The 17,968-nt window shown below is 39.8% G+C and overlaps 1 protein-coding gene across 3 annotated transcripts; it reads right to left on the reverse strand.

The window, feature by feature from the left end:
* Positions 1–4,155: 4,155 nt before the first annotated feature.
* On the reverse strand, positions 4,156–16,764 carry LOC138007286 (polycomb group RING finger protein 3-like). Of its 3 annotated transcripts, none has more exons than XM_068854102.1 (10): positions 16,419–16,764; positions 15,540–16,291; positions 14,367–14,463; positions 13,069–13,124; positions 10,778–10,879; positions 9,859–9,961; positions 9,170–9,194; positions 8,811–8,909; positions 8,226–8,306; positions 4,156–4,632 (listed from the first exon to the last, which is right to left on the reverse strand). In XM_068854102.1, exons 2-10 carry the CDS (start codon positions 15,643–15,645, stop codon positions 4,585–4,587), a joined length of 717 nt encoding a protein of 238 aa, XP_068710203.1. In that variant the 5' UTR covers positions 15,646–16,291; positions 16,419–16,764; the 3' UTR covers positions 4,156–4,584. The 3 variants fall into 3 exon arrangements, with proteins under 3 accessions (XP_068710203.1, XP_068710201.1, XP_068710202.1); XM_068854100.1 differs by having other exon boundaries at positions 15,540–16,294; positions 16,419–16,557; XM_068854101.1 differs by having other exon boundaries at positions 15,540–16,294; positions 16,380–16,436.
* Between the last annotated feature and the right edge of the window lie 1,204 nt (positions 16,765–17,968).

Consider the following 17,968-nt stretch of genomic DNA (forward strand, 5'->3'; position numbering starts at 1 on the left):
TTTTACCGTGTGATCGAGTGCACAGGGCCGCGTGTCGAAGGTTACAACTGAAAAATTTAGAAGGTATTAATAGCGGAGCACCATGGGTAAAATGTTTTGGCAACTCTATCCATCTATGCGGGAAGTTATGGTTATCACGTCAGTGTACGCCCGCCCGTACAGACTGTCGGGGTGGCGGCGCCCGCGTTATTCTGGCGGGAAATCGTATTGACCCTCGTCGGTTGGGATTTTATGCTCAATCAAAGCCAGTTTAGATAAACGATTTGTGTTGACTCTAAAGGTTTAATCTTCAGAAAAACGAAAGACGATAGCTATTATGCCAACAGGTAACAGCAGAGTAAATGCAACAGGCAGAAGATAGGGTTTATGTGAATAGCAAATAGAAAGAGAGCCGCAGAGAGCAAGAATGAATAGGCAAAGAACTAGCAAAGAGGATCGCCAAAAGGAGCGAGATAGGGATAGAGAACGGAGACAAAACGTCGCGAAGCGGAGCAGGAAAGAAACAGACTTAGGATGCAAAATTGTAGCGAAAAACGTCGCCAAGCGGAACGAGAAAGGGCTAGAATAAACAGGCAAAAGCAAAGTGAAAGAGGAATTTAGAGGCGGAGGGAGCGGCAGCAAAATAACAACTTGTTTACAGAAGGTAAGTTAAAATAAAAAAAGCGTGATGAGCCATTTTCATAGTCTTAAAGCAAGTAAGCTTTACTTAACCGCAAGATTCGTATGCCATTTCTTTTTTGTGCAATATTTTTTAAATTAACTGCTCGTTCAAATTGCGTACTGTCGGATTTGTCAAATACGTGTCCAATCAAGTAGGGTCGCCTGTTAAGCAGTCGAAACAATAACTGGAGTTGCTTTGTCCCTCTGTTCTGAGCTTTTTCAACTTCATTACGCCCGTGACCAAAGGAAATTATTATTATTATTATTATTCTATTCTTATTCTATTAAGGATCTTCACTGACAGTTTAGTTTCTGTACGTTATGGTTTGTAAACCTCTGCAATCTGTCTCTTGAAGAACATATAATAGATTTCGGCATTGCCCGTTGACAGAGATAATGCAGTTTGCTCGTTACCATGCAGAAAATATCATTTATTTTGCGAGGGAAAATAAAGACGGTTTCTTGTTCTTGTGATTAAGTTTACTTACCCGAAGTATAGTTTTCATTTTTGTGGATCGATACGTTCTTTGGGCGTATAAAGCCGGTTGCACATGAGCAAGTCTTGTGCTTTTATTTACCTTCATTACAACATGGCACAGTAACTAGAAAAGAATGTACTAGCCTAAGAAATCCCTTTTAAAGAACAGATTTCATGAAAAGCTATGCTTCGACTCTGTACCGTAACTTCTTTTACTATTTTTGAATTAATCTCAGAGCATTTAAGAAAACGCACGCGTGTAAATCACTCACCTGCCGACGGTTTCGATTACTTGGTCGGAACAGACCCTCGTTTAATCCTTCTTTCAGTTTCTTTTACGTGAACTGCGCGAGTGAAACAGTCTCTAGTGAAATGCAAGGAACATACGCCAAACTGGCCTGTCGGACTGAAGTTTTTGCGATGTGTCGAAACAAATTTTTTACACTTTGTAAGAACACTGCCGCTCCTCGGAGAACCATGCATCGAAATTCCTAATTCTGAATCAGCTATTCACTCGCAATCTGGGACTACACATCGGCGTGGAAGCATTTTAAAGATATAACATCAGCAAAAAGCAACTCGGCGATCTCTCACATCTCATAGATGGCAGGGAAATTAGCCGCGTTTATTTTGAGCGTCGCGCGAATGACGTCAGACCCCAGGCGATCCAGCTAAACCCAACCCTTTTCCTCGCTCAGGGTCATTTGCCGTTCGAGTGATGGCGGACAGCGAAAACCGAAAAACTACGTTAAAATAATCATACTTCCCGTGGGAATTTTGAGATAAAAATTGGCATGATACCTATTTAGTACGTCTATTTTCAAAATCTAAAGAAAAAAGGACACGCAAAATTTTCATCGCAGTGGCACTTTAAGCTGTCAGTGGCTTTCATTAGTTGGAGTGATTATATTTGTTTGGATCTTACTACACTCACTTGACAAACGCCTAGCTGGTAATCATTCATCGACGAAAATTGTGTGGCCCGATGTGGCAAGTTCGCTCAGTTTTCTCCAAAAAACTTGTCAACTCGAACCCCTTCAGTTTTTATGTTTCGAAAAACGGGGAGAGGAATTCCAACTGAATACCGGTGTTTGAATTGTTTCTACGCACGGTACCCCAAGCTTCAACTTTTGATAAAACCGTGTGTTATAGTTAATGAATCAACGAAACGTTGAAATCAAAGCGTCCGTTCAAGGAATGGAGGAAGAGGAGGGTTGGGAAACAGAAGGTGGCAAAACAAACGCTATGGGCCGTGGAAAAGAACAGGAAGGAAAAATCGCTTTTAAGTTAAGGTCCAGTAATACGGGCAAAATTTTCCTTCAACTTGTCTCACAACATTGTTGCATTGCAAGTTGAAACCCGAATCCTGCGTGCATGATTGGTCAGTCAAGTGTAAACAAAGATGGCGGCTTCTCAACTCTTTCTTTGTTGAAAGGGAGCCGAGCGCTTGCCGGTGTCTCTTTGGGCCTTTTGCTCAGTGAAGGCGAGGAAAGGCCTAGAAAGCGAAATCGAAAAGTTCACATGCGACAATGGATTTCCATACGAGGTGTCCCAAACACTTTGACCGCCGGGGATAAGTTGAAGTTTTTGTGACAGTTCCTCCAAGCTTTTTTCCTTTTGCTTGTTTTTAGAAGGGACATACGAGGTGTCCCAAAGACTTTGGTCTTTGTATAGGGCAAATTCTGACTTTCCGAGAGTTTCTGGTCTACTTCAACAGCTTCAAGCTCGTCTTCTTCTTCCGTCATTTTTCTTTTAATTTGCCGCGTAGGAGCGCTTCGCTGACAGCCGAATCACAAGCGTTGAATTCAAACTTGTTGCGAGGCAAGTTGAAGCTTCAGTGGTAATACGAGCAACAAAACTAAAATTTGTTGCAGAAAGTAGAACTCGAGTCTACTTGTCGCAACACGACGACTAAACTTGCAACACCATATTTTGCTGCGAGACAAGTTGGTCATGCACGCGATAAGACGAGCAACAAAGGGTTTCAACTTGCAATGCAACAATGTTGCGAGACAAGTTGAAGGAAAATGTTGCCCGTATTACCGGACCTTTAATCTGTGAGTGCATGTTATGGATGTTTACATTCAACACGCTTGGGTATACACATTGATCTTGAAGACAGTAGCGGGAATATCTTGATAGTAAATTGAACTTGTATGATAATTAATATTAGAATTTTGTAGTATTGTTATCCCCCAATAGACCTTTTCGGCTTGTATATTTTGTTTTCCCAATACAGATCATGTGATAATACTCAGGAGGTTTGGTCTTTTGTTTTGTTCATTAAAATGAGGGCATGCAAGCATGAATATGCCTGCATGCACTATTTTTAATGAACAAAACAAAGGACCAAGCCTCCTGAGTATTATCACATGATCTGTATTGGGAAAACAAAATGTACAAGCCGAAAAGGTCTATTTAAAAAGTCTACTAGGTGATGTTGGGGAAAACAATGAGAATTATGTTTAAAAAAAAAATATATATATATATATATATATATATATATATTCTGCATGAAGTAGGGACATGTTCTGAGATCATTCAACGTGAAGTGCTGTTTTCTATCACAAACAGAGTTAGCAATTCGTCGTTATAATTGCGAGGCGTTCGGAGTTATGTCATTCTACGGCTTTCGGTTTTCGTGATTAGGTAAGAAAGTTGCGGAGTACTTTATAACAACACAACAGAGACATTCGTCGGTATAATTCAGCTACTCGCGCAGCTGCACCCGTCCCCTCCTGGAATTTAATTACTTTTGAAATAAGGAAAGACAAGTATAGAACTGGTAAATAACCCGTATCGTTAATGGTAATAGAGAGGCGAAAATGAAGGAAAGGTCCTTTGGAGCTTTGCGAACGAGTGCTAACCTTGACGAGCTATGGAACTCTCGTCCCCATGAAATGCGCATGTCTGCAAAAGTTTAAAAAGCATATTTCCTTTTTAAAGCCGATGACCAAGATGATTGTGGGCTCATGCAACAAGGATAAAAGGAGAGAAGCTTGTTAACACGAGCAAAATAAAGAGGTTAAGAAGACGGTTCTCATAGGATTCGTTTCAGATGTGTGAAATTCCACGAGCTTCAAAAGAGAGTGGGCAAATTCCTGTCCAAAGAAACCCATTATCAAAACAAATTTATATTCTGAGCTCGAATCGTTTTTTTCCTTTTGAAATTTTAAGTCACGGATTCTTTTCCTAGTTTTAACTTTGTCCTTGCCCACGAAAATTCGCCACCTCTATTTGACTTTCTGTGCTTGTCGCAAACCGTGGTATGTGGGTCGTCCTTCGTTAAATTCTTGATCAAGTTATCGAGTGACCATATGACTTCCTCGTAGGCGTTCTTCGTGACCTGTTGGCATGCGCGAGCTTTTTTAAGCTGCTGCAATTTGCGTTCAGCCAAGCTTGTAGCGTATCTTGTTAGCTCCTATGTAATCCAATACAGAGGCAAGCTAAAATAACTTGAGGCTTGGTCTGTAATGAAGTAGCAAAGGACAGCCCTGTGAAGGAAATTATAGCAACTGATTTACGACTGAGAAATTCGATGAAAAAGGCCTTCCGTAAGTACATTTCGTGATTTATAGGCACGAGCAAGAGAAAATGAAGGGACAGAGAGGGTGGCTCCCGGTCCAGCCCATGGGATATGTCATGTCCACGAATGTTATTTTTAGAGTGGAAGTCTTTGTTCTAGCGGAAGTCTGTCTTCCGAGACGTCCGCATGCATGCCTACCTCGCTCTGATGTTTGAAAGAAAATAAATATTCATCAGCCTTTCACGTGCGCCGCCATTTTCTCTTTTCAAGAACCTCTAGAGGAGCGAGGGCCCCTCGCTCAGAGGTTCTTGAGGTTCACTGTATCCTTGAGTCAACCTTTGCGCGTATCTTTCTATTTTTAGAACTAACCCTTCAGCAGGAGACTCACATTTACATCAATTTGCGCAATTTCCATACATTGTTTGGGCTACTTTTGTCTTTGTTTCACAATATCTTTATTCTGATTGGCCATTCTTAACAGTGCGTGCAGAGCTGAAGAACTCGTGGCGTTCTAAAAATAGAAAGATAAGCACAAAGGTTGACTCATCGAGCTTGTATGGGAGAGGCAAGCTCCTACTCATGGACTCCTGATTCTACCCATTCTCTACCTTGAATTACCAATTAAAGATAATTCGTAATTTGCTCTGAATTCACTTTTATCGTTAAAATAGAAGATTGAAAGCTCGATATGAATTTTGGGAAATGGTCACGTAATTATTTTTTAAAAGACAACACAAATGTATGGACATAGGACTCGAACCTGGGAATGTTGATTAACCCGTCACCTAACCCCTTGACCAAAACACCGCTAGCTGCTCAGTGACAATATTTTTAACACACTTTAATAACGCCGTATTCTCACTTGGCAACAAACAATATTAAACACTGCAAAAGGTCGGTTACCAAACTTCACGCCAACAAAATTCATGTCAACAAAATTTGTAAAGAATCTTGTGTCGGGTTGAAACTGCATTTAGCTTCGATTATGGCTGAGATCGAGCCTTATTCTTTTGAACCTATGCGAGACAGTTTGGAGTCAGAGGAAGACAATGTTCACTAGAGTCAAGATGAGCGGAGTAGAGGAAATACATCGTGGTGTGCCACGTTGTGTTTCATTGGCCCTGAAAAGCCCCTATGGGGAGCGGTCAATTAATATGTATTGTATTGTATTGTATTGTAATAAAACGGCCATAGATTCGGTGGGAAGAAAGTGTTTCTTGATTATTTAAATTATTTCGTATTTTGTTGTGGCGTGCGTGGCAGGCTCAAATGGCAGCGAAATGGTTGCGATATAATCTGTCTATATTATTTTGGCTCAGACATAGAGGCAGATCAACCGAATCATAGATGTATAACACAGCAGCACCATCTCTTTCAAACGATTTGTCACTTTACAAAGGGAAGTCCTATAGAGACCGCTATCGAGGGTTTGTGTCAAGTGCGCTGAATGAGAGCACCACAAGAGAACTAAATAACATGTAAGCTTATGTACACAAATGGTCACAAATACTTTGTCAGCTGAGATTTATTTCGAACGTTTCGTTGAGCTCGGTTTATCCTCCAACATAAGATTTAATCGCTGAGCAAGCAATAGATATTTTCTATTTGAGTCTTATTTAGTAGCGTGTGAACTTTGCGTGTCTTGACCCTTGGATACAGAGGTCGCGACATCAACACAAGCAGCTAACTCAGGACTCAGGTGAATTGCAATTGGCTTCATCTAAGATGTGATACATAGTCTACGTTTTTAGAGAAAAAGATAAGAAAGTGTTCATTTTTATTTTTATTATTTTTAGTTCGTTTTATGCATCTATCAATGTTAAGCTGCTGGGGGGGGGCGGGCATAGGCGGAGGATTTGAACTCAGATCAGTTTTTCTGTTCAAATGGCCGACCCCAGGGAAGTCATCCTGGGTCAAAAAAGTGCAAATTCCCCAGCCCCAGCTTCCTCCCAAAAATGCATGGGTAAAAAAGAACAGCAGAAATAGAGACAGAAATTATACATTTTATTTTTTAAAAGGTAAGAAAGCAATGACTTTAAATTTTGAGGACTGTCTCAACTGATACTACTAAACAAGGCAGTACAACAGGGAAATTCTGGTATCTTTTCATGAACTGTTATGCTACTTTTGTTTACCTTAATTGCCATCTTTTTATAGCTCATGGCCATTATCTATATTTAATCATTAAGACAGCAAATATTACTGCTAAAAACTCGGTTTCTAAAACGTTTCCGCTTTTAAACTTGAAACTATGCCCCAAAGGACTGACTAAAAATAGAACCACATACTTTGTGAAGGAAAAAAGAATATGACATGTTAATTACTTAAATTGTAAACAGGAACAACGGAAATAAAATATTAAACTTCATATAAAAGAGAGCAATATTCAAAAAAGCCCCACAAGAGGACTTACAGTATGGTGTGACAAATAGTGAGCCGATAAAAATAAAATTCAGTATTTCGGTCTCGTTTTTAGTATTATGTAAGCTTGCTTGGAAACAAAATTCACTGCACACAAGGTGAATATAGATGGCTGCCTCATAAAAGGCTTTAGAGTTTCAGTCCATGGCGTTCATCGGTAATCGCAGAGAATCGGTTTGCTTCTAATGACTTCTGGGTAATTCCAAAATGGCGGTACTATTTTTCGGTCTTTCTCGGTCATTCAAGATGGCGAGCAGCCAAGATGGCGTCAGTGGACCCCACTCTTCTAACGGTTAAAGTCAAAAGTCCCGACCCCCGGAACTCAACGAATGATCGGAAGTCCCTACCACTGGCAGACTTGTAACGTCAAATCCCCCTCCTATGCCCGGCCTCCCCCCCCCCCCCCCCAGCGGCTTAACATTGATAGGTGCATTAATTTTGATACAAGCATGTCGCATATAGCAGAAAAAATCTCACACAAATAGCGTTTATTTATCTAGTGATGACTGTATAAGCGACCACCGTTTAATTTTTTACAGCGCTATTTCCCTCTTCCTAAGGAGCTTTATTTACCCGACGTTCACCTGCAAGCCTTCTGCTTTTCTTTTGCTGATGAGGAAATATTGTTGGGACAGCGTCTTCGTTTAACTCGCGTTTACGTGTTCTGTTGGGCCATAGATTGAGGTTACACCACTGCAACTTTTGAAGCACTCCTTCTCAAAGTGTTCCGAACAAATGCTGCACTGGCTAAGTTTGGGCAAATTTGCCGTTTGATACCCATTAGCCGCTCCTTAAGAAGCGGTTTCTTTTTTAAGGGCAGTCGATGGAAATTTACCCTCTTTTGGAATCTGTGACCGTTCTGTTTGAACAGCCAATTACGGCACATTCGACCATTTTGGAGCTGATGTTCTATGTGCGCAGTGACGTCATGCTATGCGCCCAAGCCTTCAACGTGGCTTCCAAAATGGTGGACGTTCAAAATGTTTTGGTACGGAGCTTTTTGCTGTTACAATGAGGTTAAATGGTAAGTTCACATCCTAAAACACAGCGATTTGATTACAACGTCTTATGTGCTTTCGTAAGAACGACTTTTTAAAAATAAGTTTTTCGCTTTCCGTTCTCCTTTAATATTGTTCATACCTTAAATCTCCATCTTGTCACACATATAAATTTAAGTGTGTGATCTTTGCCTAGAATTTCGTCGTTGCAAAGGATATCCACCTGAAACGAAAGAATGGGAAAATGCATCTTGTGTTGGGTTACTGCCAGGGACTGTGAACTAGACTTTTGTTTTTGAGAAAAATGAAAGTGTGAGGGTTTGAATTGTACCGAAGGCGGGAAAATCCAGTGTCCTATAAAGATTGAGAGAAATCCTGAGGGAACCTTCCGAGGGAACATTCATCCTTTCTTCTACCCTAACCCAGTCCTCAAAATCCTACTTTCCATTTTGATTGGCCAATTACAGGAGGGCCATCAGCTTATAACTCCGCTGTGACCATATGGCAGCAATTTGTCCCCGATGCACATTTTACCTGGGAAACAAGCGAGGCTGGGAGGTCCTGAATCACTTTTAGGGGGGGGGGGGGGGGAAGATCGCTGTTTGCTTTTCTCCCTAAATGTTGGGATGAAAAGGAATACAGAGCGTCCTCTCGCAGAATTTAAGACAAATAACCTTTACTATAATTCACAGCAGATGAAAGGAGTGATAACAACGACAAGACTTACATCTTTGTGATCATCAAGACATAACTTCTTGGCGAGAAATTTTTTGAGATGTAACACTGTTGCTTGAGATGATAACCGAAGATATTTCCGTGGTAAGGGCTGCAAACACATTAAATACAAGAAATAAGTAAATTTGAAGAGCTTACAGCAAAATGTAACTCCAGCCACCTCTTCGAAGTACCAATTTCTCTAAACAAATAACTTTCGTGTTTATCGGTGAAAAGTAAAATTAATAAAGGCCAGAAAAAGTCCCCACAACACATTCTTGGAAAACTGGGGTCAAAAGACGTCTGAGGTGACATCGTGTATAGATACAAATGGATGTCTGCCAACAAGTGGGAGAAGATAGAGTTAGATACCTTGAGTGAATATTTCCCATTTGCCCTGCAAAGGAAATAAATATTACATCATTAGAGTATGGGCAGAACTCTTTTTTTAACTTACATGGGCATGGAGTAACGAAGGACAAATTGACGGTGATTGGTGATTGTCAGAGTGATTGCAAATTGGGAAAACCCAACGATTGACTCAGGTGTAATCTAGAAGCCCGACAGGTCCGGTGACGGTTCACATGTTTATCGCTGCTGTTTCAAAGAGTGAATTTGTTTTTCCTTTAATCCAGACTCTTAACAAACGCTATCGACTTAATTTTCACAAAGCTATTAACACTAACAGACTTACCCTTGCAAAAAGAGGAAATGCAGCGTAGCTTTGTAACCTGTGAGGTTCCAATTAACTAAGACAGGAACCACGCGGGTTCACACGGCTGGAACTTATACCGGTCAGTTCGGTTTGCAAGAAGCAACTTGGAATTTTGCCCTACCTTGGACGATATTCTAGTTTATTGAAGGATTACCTCTGATGGCATCTCATCGGTACACATTTTGACACCTTGGGTAGGGGCACAGGGGCTACGGACCGAAAGCGACTGTCTACAATTCCGCAAAATTTGAGCTAAAGAACTGTTGGAGATTTTACCATGGAGAAATTCAATGTCTAATCGAATAACAATTAATTATGTCTGTCTTGACCCCCACTTGCACGGTACCTGTAACATTCCATACAGATGGCAACTTGTTCGTCTCCCCGATGGTAATCTTCATGTTCTTTCTCGTTTGATGAGCATGGCGAAGATGGAGATAGATTGTCAACTGTAGAATAAATTACGAATCAAAAACAAAACCCTGCTGAGGTGAAAAACGGTTTTTTGTTCGATGTTCATTAAGATATAACTGATTAGAGTGTAATGTGAAGTGCTAGTTTTCTACCCCATATGACCCATGTGAGCCTTAGCCCTGCAAATGGAAATGGGCCCACGCAAGGACAGAGAAAAACTCTGACCAGGGTGGAAATTGAACCCACGACCTTCGGGTCCTATTTCTCGTCAAATAGCGAACTGCCCCAACTTACGGAACTCTTCCCGTTTCACTTGATTAAATACAATTTTGCAATGGAGAGGGGCATGGGAACCACTCAGACAATTGAAAGCCCATACAGATGTGACGCCAATATGACATGCACTTGTAAAAGTTGCAAAAATGATTGTATGAGTCGTAAGAATGGCTTTTTTCCTATTTGGGACACATCTAGAAAACGTGAAGGATTGATTAAGATTCTGCAACGTGTAAATTCTGGGTCCAAATTAAGGAATTCTTTTCAAATTCTATTTACGCATGCTATCTAACTATGCTGCAATTCTGTTGTCTGTCATCCTCGTGAATTCGTGTTAAAGTTTAATTGGAACTCAGTATTTTATTTTTGTTAAGGTGGTACCTCTAATTTTCCCTTAGAGACTGAATATTCTTCGCCATCTCTCCTCCTTTTCCTTCCAAAGATCTTGTTCTTAGTGAACTTGGATCATGGCCCCAAAAGCATGTTTTTTTTAATTTTGAGACGTGCATTTCTTGAAAAGGTGTACAGAACCAATCCATGAAAAAAGTACAAAATTTATAGGAAAAACGTCTTACCGAGCGTTTTTCTCGAATTCATGGCGTTGTAAGCGTTCTGTTGTTCTCCTGTCCGGTACATAAACATGGCTACTTCAAATTCCTTTTGTCTTTGAAGCTCTCCTATAAAACACAGACAAACAGCTGTCGGTACAACCACACAAGCCCAGAGGATTTGAGACCTCCTTTGTTGCTATTTGAGTCTTTAGTTCCTGTTTTTCCGCACAATTTGCGGCCAGGCTAAACATACGAACGATAAATCAGGAAATTTTTTCATTTGACGAATGCTTTGCACCTTTCGGAGGGCGCAGCTCCGCAAATTCCCTGGTTCCGTTTACCATAGAAAAGTAGAAGATTCAGTTGAATCTCCTTTTCCAACTTTGAGTCCTCAAACCAGGGTTCTAGTAATCTTTTTATTGTACATGTAACGTTCAAGTTTGTTTTCAGTAAGTTTTGAAAGTATGTGAAACAAAAGCTAAGACATCTCTTCTCTCACCATAATTTAATTTGGTTGTCTAATAAATCAAGAGCCAAACAAAACGATAGTTTCTGCAATTTCCTTCTCTAAGTTTAGTTGAGAGCAAAACAGCGGAAATAATTAATTGCTAATTCGAGAAATTCGACCTGTTTTTCTTGACCTTTTATACGAATTTCCCGCAGATGTTTCAGGGATGCTTTTTAAAAAACAAATCGGAATCGATTCAATAGCCAGCATATGCTATTTACAATTAAAGGCAAGAAAAATGTCGCCAAATTTGAACTACTAAAACTGATTTTGTAGCGATTTTGATCTGGGACGTTATTGAGCTTCGCGTCACTAAAATTTCCCAATGACGTCTGGAAAAAGAGAATGGACAAATCCAATTTAACTATTAAAGAAATAGCCAATAAATTCTCGTTTAACAGTTTTTTCCTTCAGAGTCCACTCTTCGGGTTGAAGAGAAGCACCAAAGAGGCAGATATTCGAGAAGATGCGCCTTGCTCGTTTGGCCTTGGTCTTCTTCTTTCGAACTGGATTAAAGATTTAAATTCTAAGTCTATGGGATTATCTTTAAAACAAATTGAGTTCTTCACTGGCTAAGAAGAAAAGTGCCATCTTCTGAAATCTTCGAATTCGTAGCATATTTTACACTCCAAATGGAAGTCAAATGACTTTGGAAAATGTCAAAGGCCGGCACGTTTGGGATACATGAACAGAATCTTTCAACAAAGTTGTTTAGAGGTTTTTTTGAAGGTAGAGCACCATTTTTTGACTAACTTCTCGACAACTGTGTTTGTGTTTTCAAAGTGCAATTTAAGTGAAGGATCTGTTTTTTATCAAACTTAGAACACGTGTAAATGAAATTATAATGTCGAAATTGGAAATCGGAAATCCCCTGATGAACAACCGCAACCGCAAAAAAAAAAAAACTTGGATTACGTAAACGAAAACAACTGAATGTGCATTGATGATTGCTTTTCAGAAGAACGTGCGAGTAAGCTAGTCAATACAATGAATTAAAAATGGATAGAATATAAAGAATGACAAGCCAAATGTGAATTTGGAACTTTTCATTCCTAGGGTTGTCAGCCCCAAATAATATTTCATCGACAATAAGCAGAAGTTTTATAAGGTTGCTATCCCCAGGAAATAAGCTAAATATTTACTTCCTAGACAGTAAATTCTGGAAGACTTTAATAAAGGTATTAAAGCATTTTTCCTTGCTACGTATGTGTGAGGCGTTCTTCAGTAATGAAACTTTGCGATGGACAAGGAAAGATGATAGAGATCTAAGGCTCAGGAAAAAAAACATTTAAATCAACTCATTTTTGTTATCACATGAGTCGTGCGCCGTATGTAAAGCATTTAAACAGTTTTGTTATAATCACGAGGTGACGTTGTTATACAAAAGGAACAGATGATTCTGAGAAGGAGAATTTGTTTCCTTTGCGATGTTTTTGCTGCCAGTTTCAAAGTTGTCCAAACCTTAGCGCGTTGCACAGCAGACGAGTACAACATTCGTTATCTTATATCAACTGATTATAATTCCATCTTTCCCACTTTGAATTTCAGTATCGGGGAATTAAAATTTTGGTATCTGTATTGTATTATCAAGAGGATCGTAAAAACTAAAAGGTGTTTTGATAAAAAGCAGCATTTGTTTAACTAGAACAGGAGACAGTTGCAGAAATTACCCCACTATCACAGCATCGGTTTTAAAATGGCCTTCCACAGAAATACATCTCGGTGAGGTGAACGCGTGCCTTGTTTGGGATAAATGTCCCATGCAAAAATTCACCACAAATTAAGCAAAAAGTTGTAAAGAACTTACGTTCTTGAAGTCCAGGAACCAGCTTGTATACAATTTCCTGCATTGTGCGGTCGGAACTGCAATGAAATAAGGAAACTCTTAACTCGATTTGGAAGACAAAAGAATCACGTTTCTCTCGGGGTACAACTAAAAACCCACGATAACAGAGAAAAAACGAAACAAAACAAAACAGAAGACAAAATAAACTCCTGCATATGGTAGCGTTCTTCTATTCTTTGTTCTGTCATACAGCAGAGTCTCTGATACAAATCAAATCATTTAGAGTAACTACTTAACAAGTCTTAATACCTTATGCAGCCCGATCGTATCAATTGGCAACGGTTTTGAAAAAAAAAATTGTGAAATGAACTCAAATCCAATAAAGAATGAAGCCCATTTCAGTGACAAAATCCAGTTTGATTTCAAACCCCAATTAAAAACAAGACAATCTCACCACTACATGTATCGTTTCGAAATAAATGTAGCCAAGGGTTATGTTGATTCTAGTTATGTTGAATCAGCTCCATATATCTCACTTAATATTAATGTTGACCTGCATGATCCACATTAGAGTTCATTCAATATATTTGCTACAATTCTCACACACAATGATAACTAACTTTGAGGGCAATATTAAGTTCTAAATATGTCAACCCAGATTGTTCAATTCCTCATCCTCAGTCATTACGGTTGAAAAAATAAACTAATCTCGGGTCAAAATACTTAACTTGAACTGCCTGAGATAACGTACTTGTAGCACTAGTTGTTAAAAGCTAGTCTATCCGTGAATGATTTAATCGACCGTGACACCAATACTTATCCTTCAGCATGTATTTTCAAAAACATATGACTCTTGAGACGACCAATAAAATAAGTGAATATGAAGCAATATGAACAAAAATAGTAAGGAGATGTTTCTAGCGGTGTAGAGAGTAAAAATCGTACGGCTCGGATGACTTGGTTAAAGTTTTAACGCTGAACTCGGACATCAGATTCAATCTCCATTGAAAATTGCTTATAATTCATTTACAATATAATTACGAAACCAAAGGCCACTAAATCTTGAAAGTAAATAGTTCAAAGATAACAGTTTTTGAATCCTGAAGTTGCAGACGAGCTCTCTCAGTGTTGTAGACTGACCATTCATTTTCCTGAAAAACATCCAAGAATGATATTCGCGTTTTTAGGTCACCGCTTTCTCAGTTGCCAAATGTCGCATGTTAATGACTTGTATTCGTTTGATTTGTACACTTCTTGAGACCGATGTAAAGATGACGTTGCAAACATTTTCTTGCCAGCTGCTAAGATCTACCACTCACCTTATGTAATTCAATGGGTAACTGTGATGAACGACTATCTTACATGTTGGACAGATATTGTCTTCCTGTAGATGCTTCACAATGCAGCTTCTACAAACTGTGAGGAAAGCAAAGCAAAATAAGCTCGATAAACAGGTCCTCGCCAAAACATACACATGAACATAAATGAAGATTAGATGTAAAGACATAGTTAATTATTTTAAACTGGTAACAAGCTATCAAGAAAAGGAAACATGATTGTCTCCGCTCCGTAGGACAACGTTTAAACTCAATTTCATTTTGAAGACTGGTGGAAGCAAAGAGAATTGAAATTTAAATAAAGCATCTTTGTTTATCTAAGCAACATCACCGCACAAGATGATGTTTTTAATGGTTTTTTTCGAAGTGTGAAATATCTGGATACTTGAAGAATAAAGACGGTCGGATCCACGAATCTTTGGCAACGCCTTTCCTGACAATCTAACTTCGAGAGACAAAATATACATTCTTCTTGTTTAAATATAAGCCACTCAGTATCAAACATCCTTTGTGAAGCCGAAAGGTGGTTAATGTTAAAATAAGGGGAAAGTTTTGAACGGTTGTAATAAACTCAACGTGGGAGTAGTCAAGCGAGGTATGTGCGAAGGAAGCACTCCGCTACGCACAGTAGGTTCCTAGAACCATAGAAAAGCCGGAGATCAATCAAAGGACTGTGGATAAAATTCATGTTATAAATTGAATTAAAAAATACCAAATTTACCCCAGAAATGAAAGGTGAAACGACAGGAACCATTGTGATAAAGCTGGTCTAGTCCGGGTGAACTTATGAGAAAGTCACGGTTGACGATCTCTCCCTTACACTTTACAGTGGGATGGCTTTTTGTAGCGAGAATTTCGCTAGTTATTCATAAGCAAACATGTTCACTGTACGCGTAAAGTAGGACATACAAGATTTAAAGGCTTTTGAGCGTGGATTTAAATGCTAAACACTGTTCCATGAAGTTTTCTACGCTTCGTCGACTAGGAGCGCGTTTGTTCGGTTTGCCTTTCCTTAAACCGTAACTCTACCGTCAAAAAATGGCGTAAAACTAAGTTTAAACAGAAGGCGATGGAATAGGCACCCCGTGCAGGTTCAATAATAACTTAAGATGGAAATTCAGGCGGTGGAAAACAACAGATTGGTTGCTTACTTACATGTGTGAAGGCACTCCGTTATGGTAGTTGCGTCGATTAAGTACCCACCACATATACCGCAGGTAATAAAAGGATTGAGTTCTCTTAACTTCAGTGTTTGGTACATAACTGGAGCAGGCTTGTAAAGATACTAAAATTCTACGTGTCGATAAATCCAGAGCTTGTATCAGAAAAGGTTACGTGAAACCGCAAAGGCCAAGAAACGACACCTTCCGTTCAGTTTCGGGCGCTAATGAAGAGTGGTGTGCTAAATTTCTGTCAACACGTCGCTTTGAGAGAAGCTCCAAGCAAAACTCCTTTGCTAAATCCTTTAATGAAGGACGGAGAATCGATGAACGTGCATCAATCTTCGACGAAAGTGGTTAGTTTGCCTTGATCAGACCACACGTACAAACATAGCAACAGCCCCAGGGCAGACTTGTTCCGAGCGGTGGGCGGTCAACATAAAAATTATCCGATCATCAACAATATCCAAGAACAAAGAGAGCAGGCTATTCTCATGGGACCTTCTCTTCAGGCTGAGCTCTTGAAAGCAACATGTCCGCGTTTATTTCCTAAGTGCACACGCTCACAAAAACAACTTTTTCGGACAAGAGCGTAGAACGCAAGCGAAAGAAGCAATCGCTAACTTCTCTTGCCTCTTCCTGTCGGGAGTATCTTGTGGTTGCTTGCGCCAAGGCAACGCAGGACGCTGCCAGAAGCTTGCGGTCTCTTATCTGTGTAGGAAGAATCCACGGCCTCTCTGTAATGAACTGCTATTCAAAAGAAGACAAACAATGTTAATATCCTATAGTGTACGCTGAATACCAATTAGGAACGGGGAGCTCGTGAGTCACTTACAGACGGTAAAAGACGACAATAAAGTCAATTTATACACACCGTCAGAGTGAACTTTTCCTTGAGGTACAAGGTGAAAATACTCCAAGAGACCGGAAATAGTGATTGGATGGCTGTCAAATAACATCAAGCGGCACGCATCAGATATCGCTAGACTTTGTATGACAAAATTTGACATAACTTTCAAACACGACGGCGGAATTGTGTGTAGGCGTAAACGGCGACTAAACAGACTCGGCCGAACAAATTTTGTTTATGCCTTTTTTCCCTCAGTATACAAGTAATTAGTTAAATCAAATGTAAACAGTTAAGTAAAAATTGAGGTAACCACGAGAACTAATGCCGGCGTAAGCGTCTCTCTCATAACTCTTATCTTGAACTCTGGAATGCAGAACTTTGATGAGCAGAATAAATCTTTTCCGGTCGACAAGTGCCTTACAAATGGGCTCGTTGCCACATTTGCATGCCTTATGATAATTTCTACCCGCATTGTTTTTCGCCGATCTGATAGATTCTATCAGCCGTTTTTTGTTTCCAATCCCTTTTTTCCATTGTCATCCGAAACACTGCCACTGCCAATATAATGAAAGGAAATTGAATTGGATCTTGAAGAGAGACACTCACAGCTTCCGTTTTTCAAGTAATCCAATTTCGATGATAAACTGCAAGCCCTTCAATATTTTACAACAAGGAAGGAGTTGTGGTGCATTAAGAAATCACAGGAGCTTTGGAAATCGAAATTTTTTGAAAACTTTATTCAAAACTCTATTATGAACCATGGAGTTTAAATACGGGCTCTTTTTTCATGGTTTTTTAACCGTGATACATTATCAGAAAAAAATAAGTCAACAATGAAACAAAAGGACAGTTTTCTTTAAAATTGTATATACGGCGATTACTCCCAAAAATACAATTCACGCTCAATTGCTACAAGTGCTTGTCTCCAGCGGCCGCGGTCCTTTTGGTCAGCACCATGGATATCCGCAGGCAAGCATCATGCAGGGAAGAAAGGAACCTTTGTTGCTGCCGCAGTGAGTGAGCCTGAAGCGAACGAACGAGGCAGCTCTGCAATCGGGAGAAGAACATATTTGTCTTCGAAACGCGAGGAATTGCGATTATTTGCGAATTGAGGAATCAGGATGCGCGGTATGATCATGTGTAAGCACCTTGCTCGTTAATGAGAAGGTTATCACCGAGGCTTGCAGCCAGCTCTGTTTTAGTCTTTTGGATCATTTCGTTTCTTTGATGCTTCTTTTATCCGTTTATATAAACTTTTTGGGGTGTGGGGATGGCGCAGTGGTGAGAGCACTCACCTCCCACCGATGTGGCCCGGGTTCGATTCCCGGACTCGGCGTCATATGTGGGTTGAGTTTGTTGGTTCTCTACTCTGTACCGAGAGGTTATCTCCGGGTACTCCGGTTTCCCCTCTCCTCAAAAACCAACATTTGACTTGATTTGCGTTGATTGTTAATTTCACTTTACAGTGTCGTTAATTAGTGCTCCAGCGCTAAATTAAAATCAACTCGCCACTTAAATAAAGTTCCTTTCCTTAAATACGAATAGGAAAAAATGCCACGCTGAACCAAAGTGAT

Source organism: Montipora foliosa, chromosome 6 (genome assembly GCF_036669935.1).
Source record: "Montipora foliosa isolate CH-2021 chromosome 6, ASM3666993v2, whole genome shotgun sequence".
NCBI classification, from domain to species: domain Eukaryota; kingdom Metazoa; phylum Cnidaria; class Anthozoa; order Scleractinia; family Acroporidae; genus Montipora; species Montipora foliosa.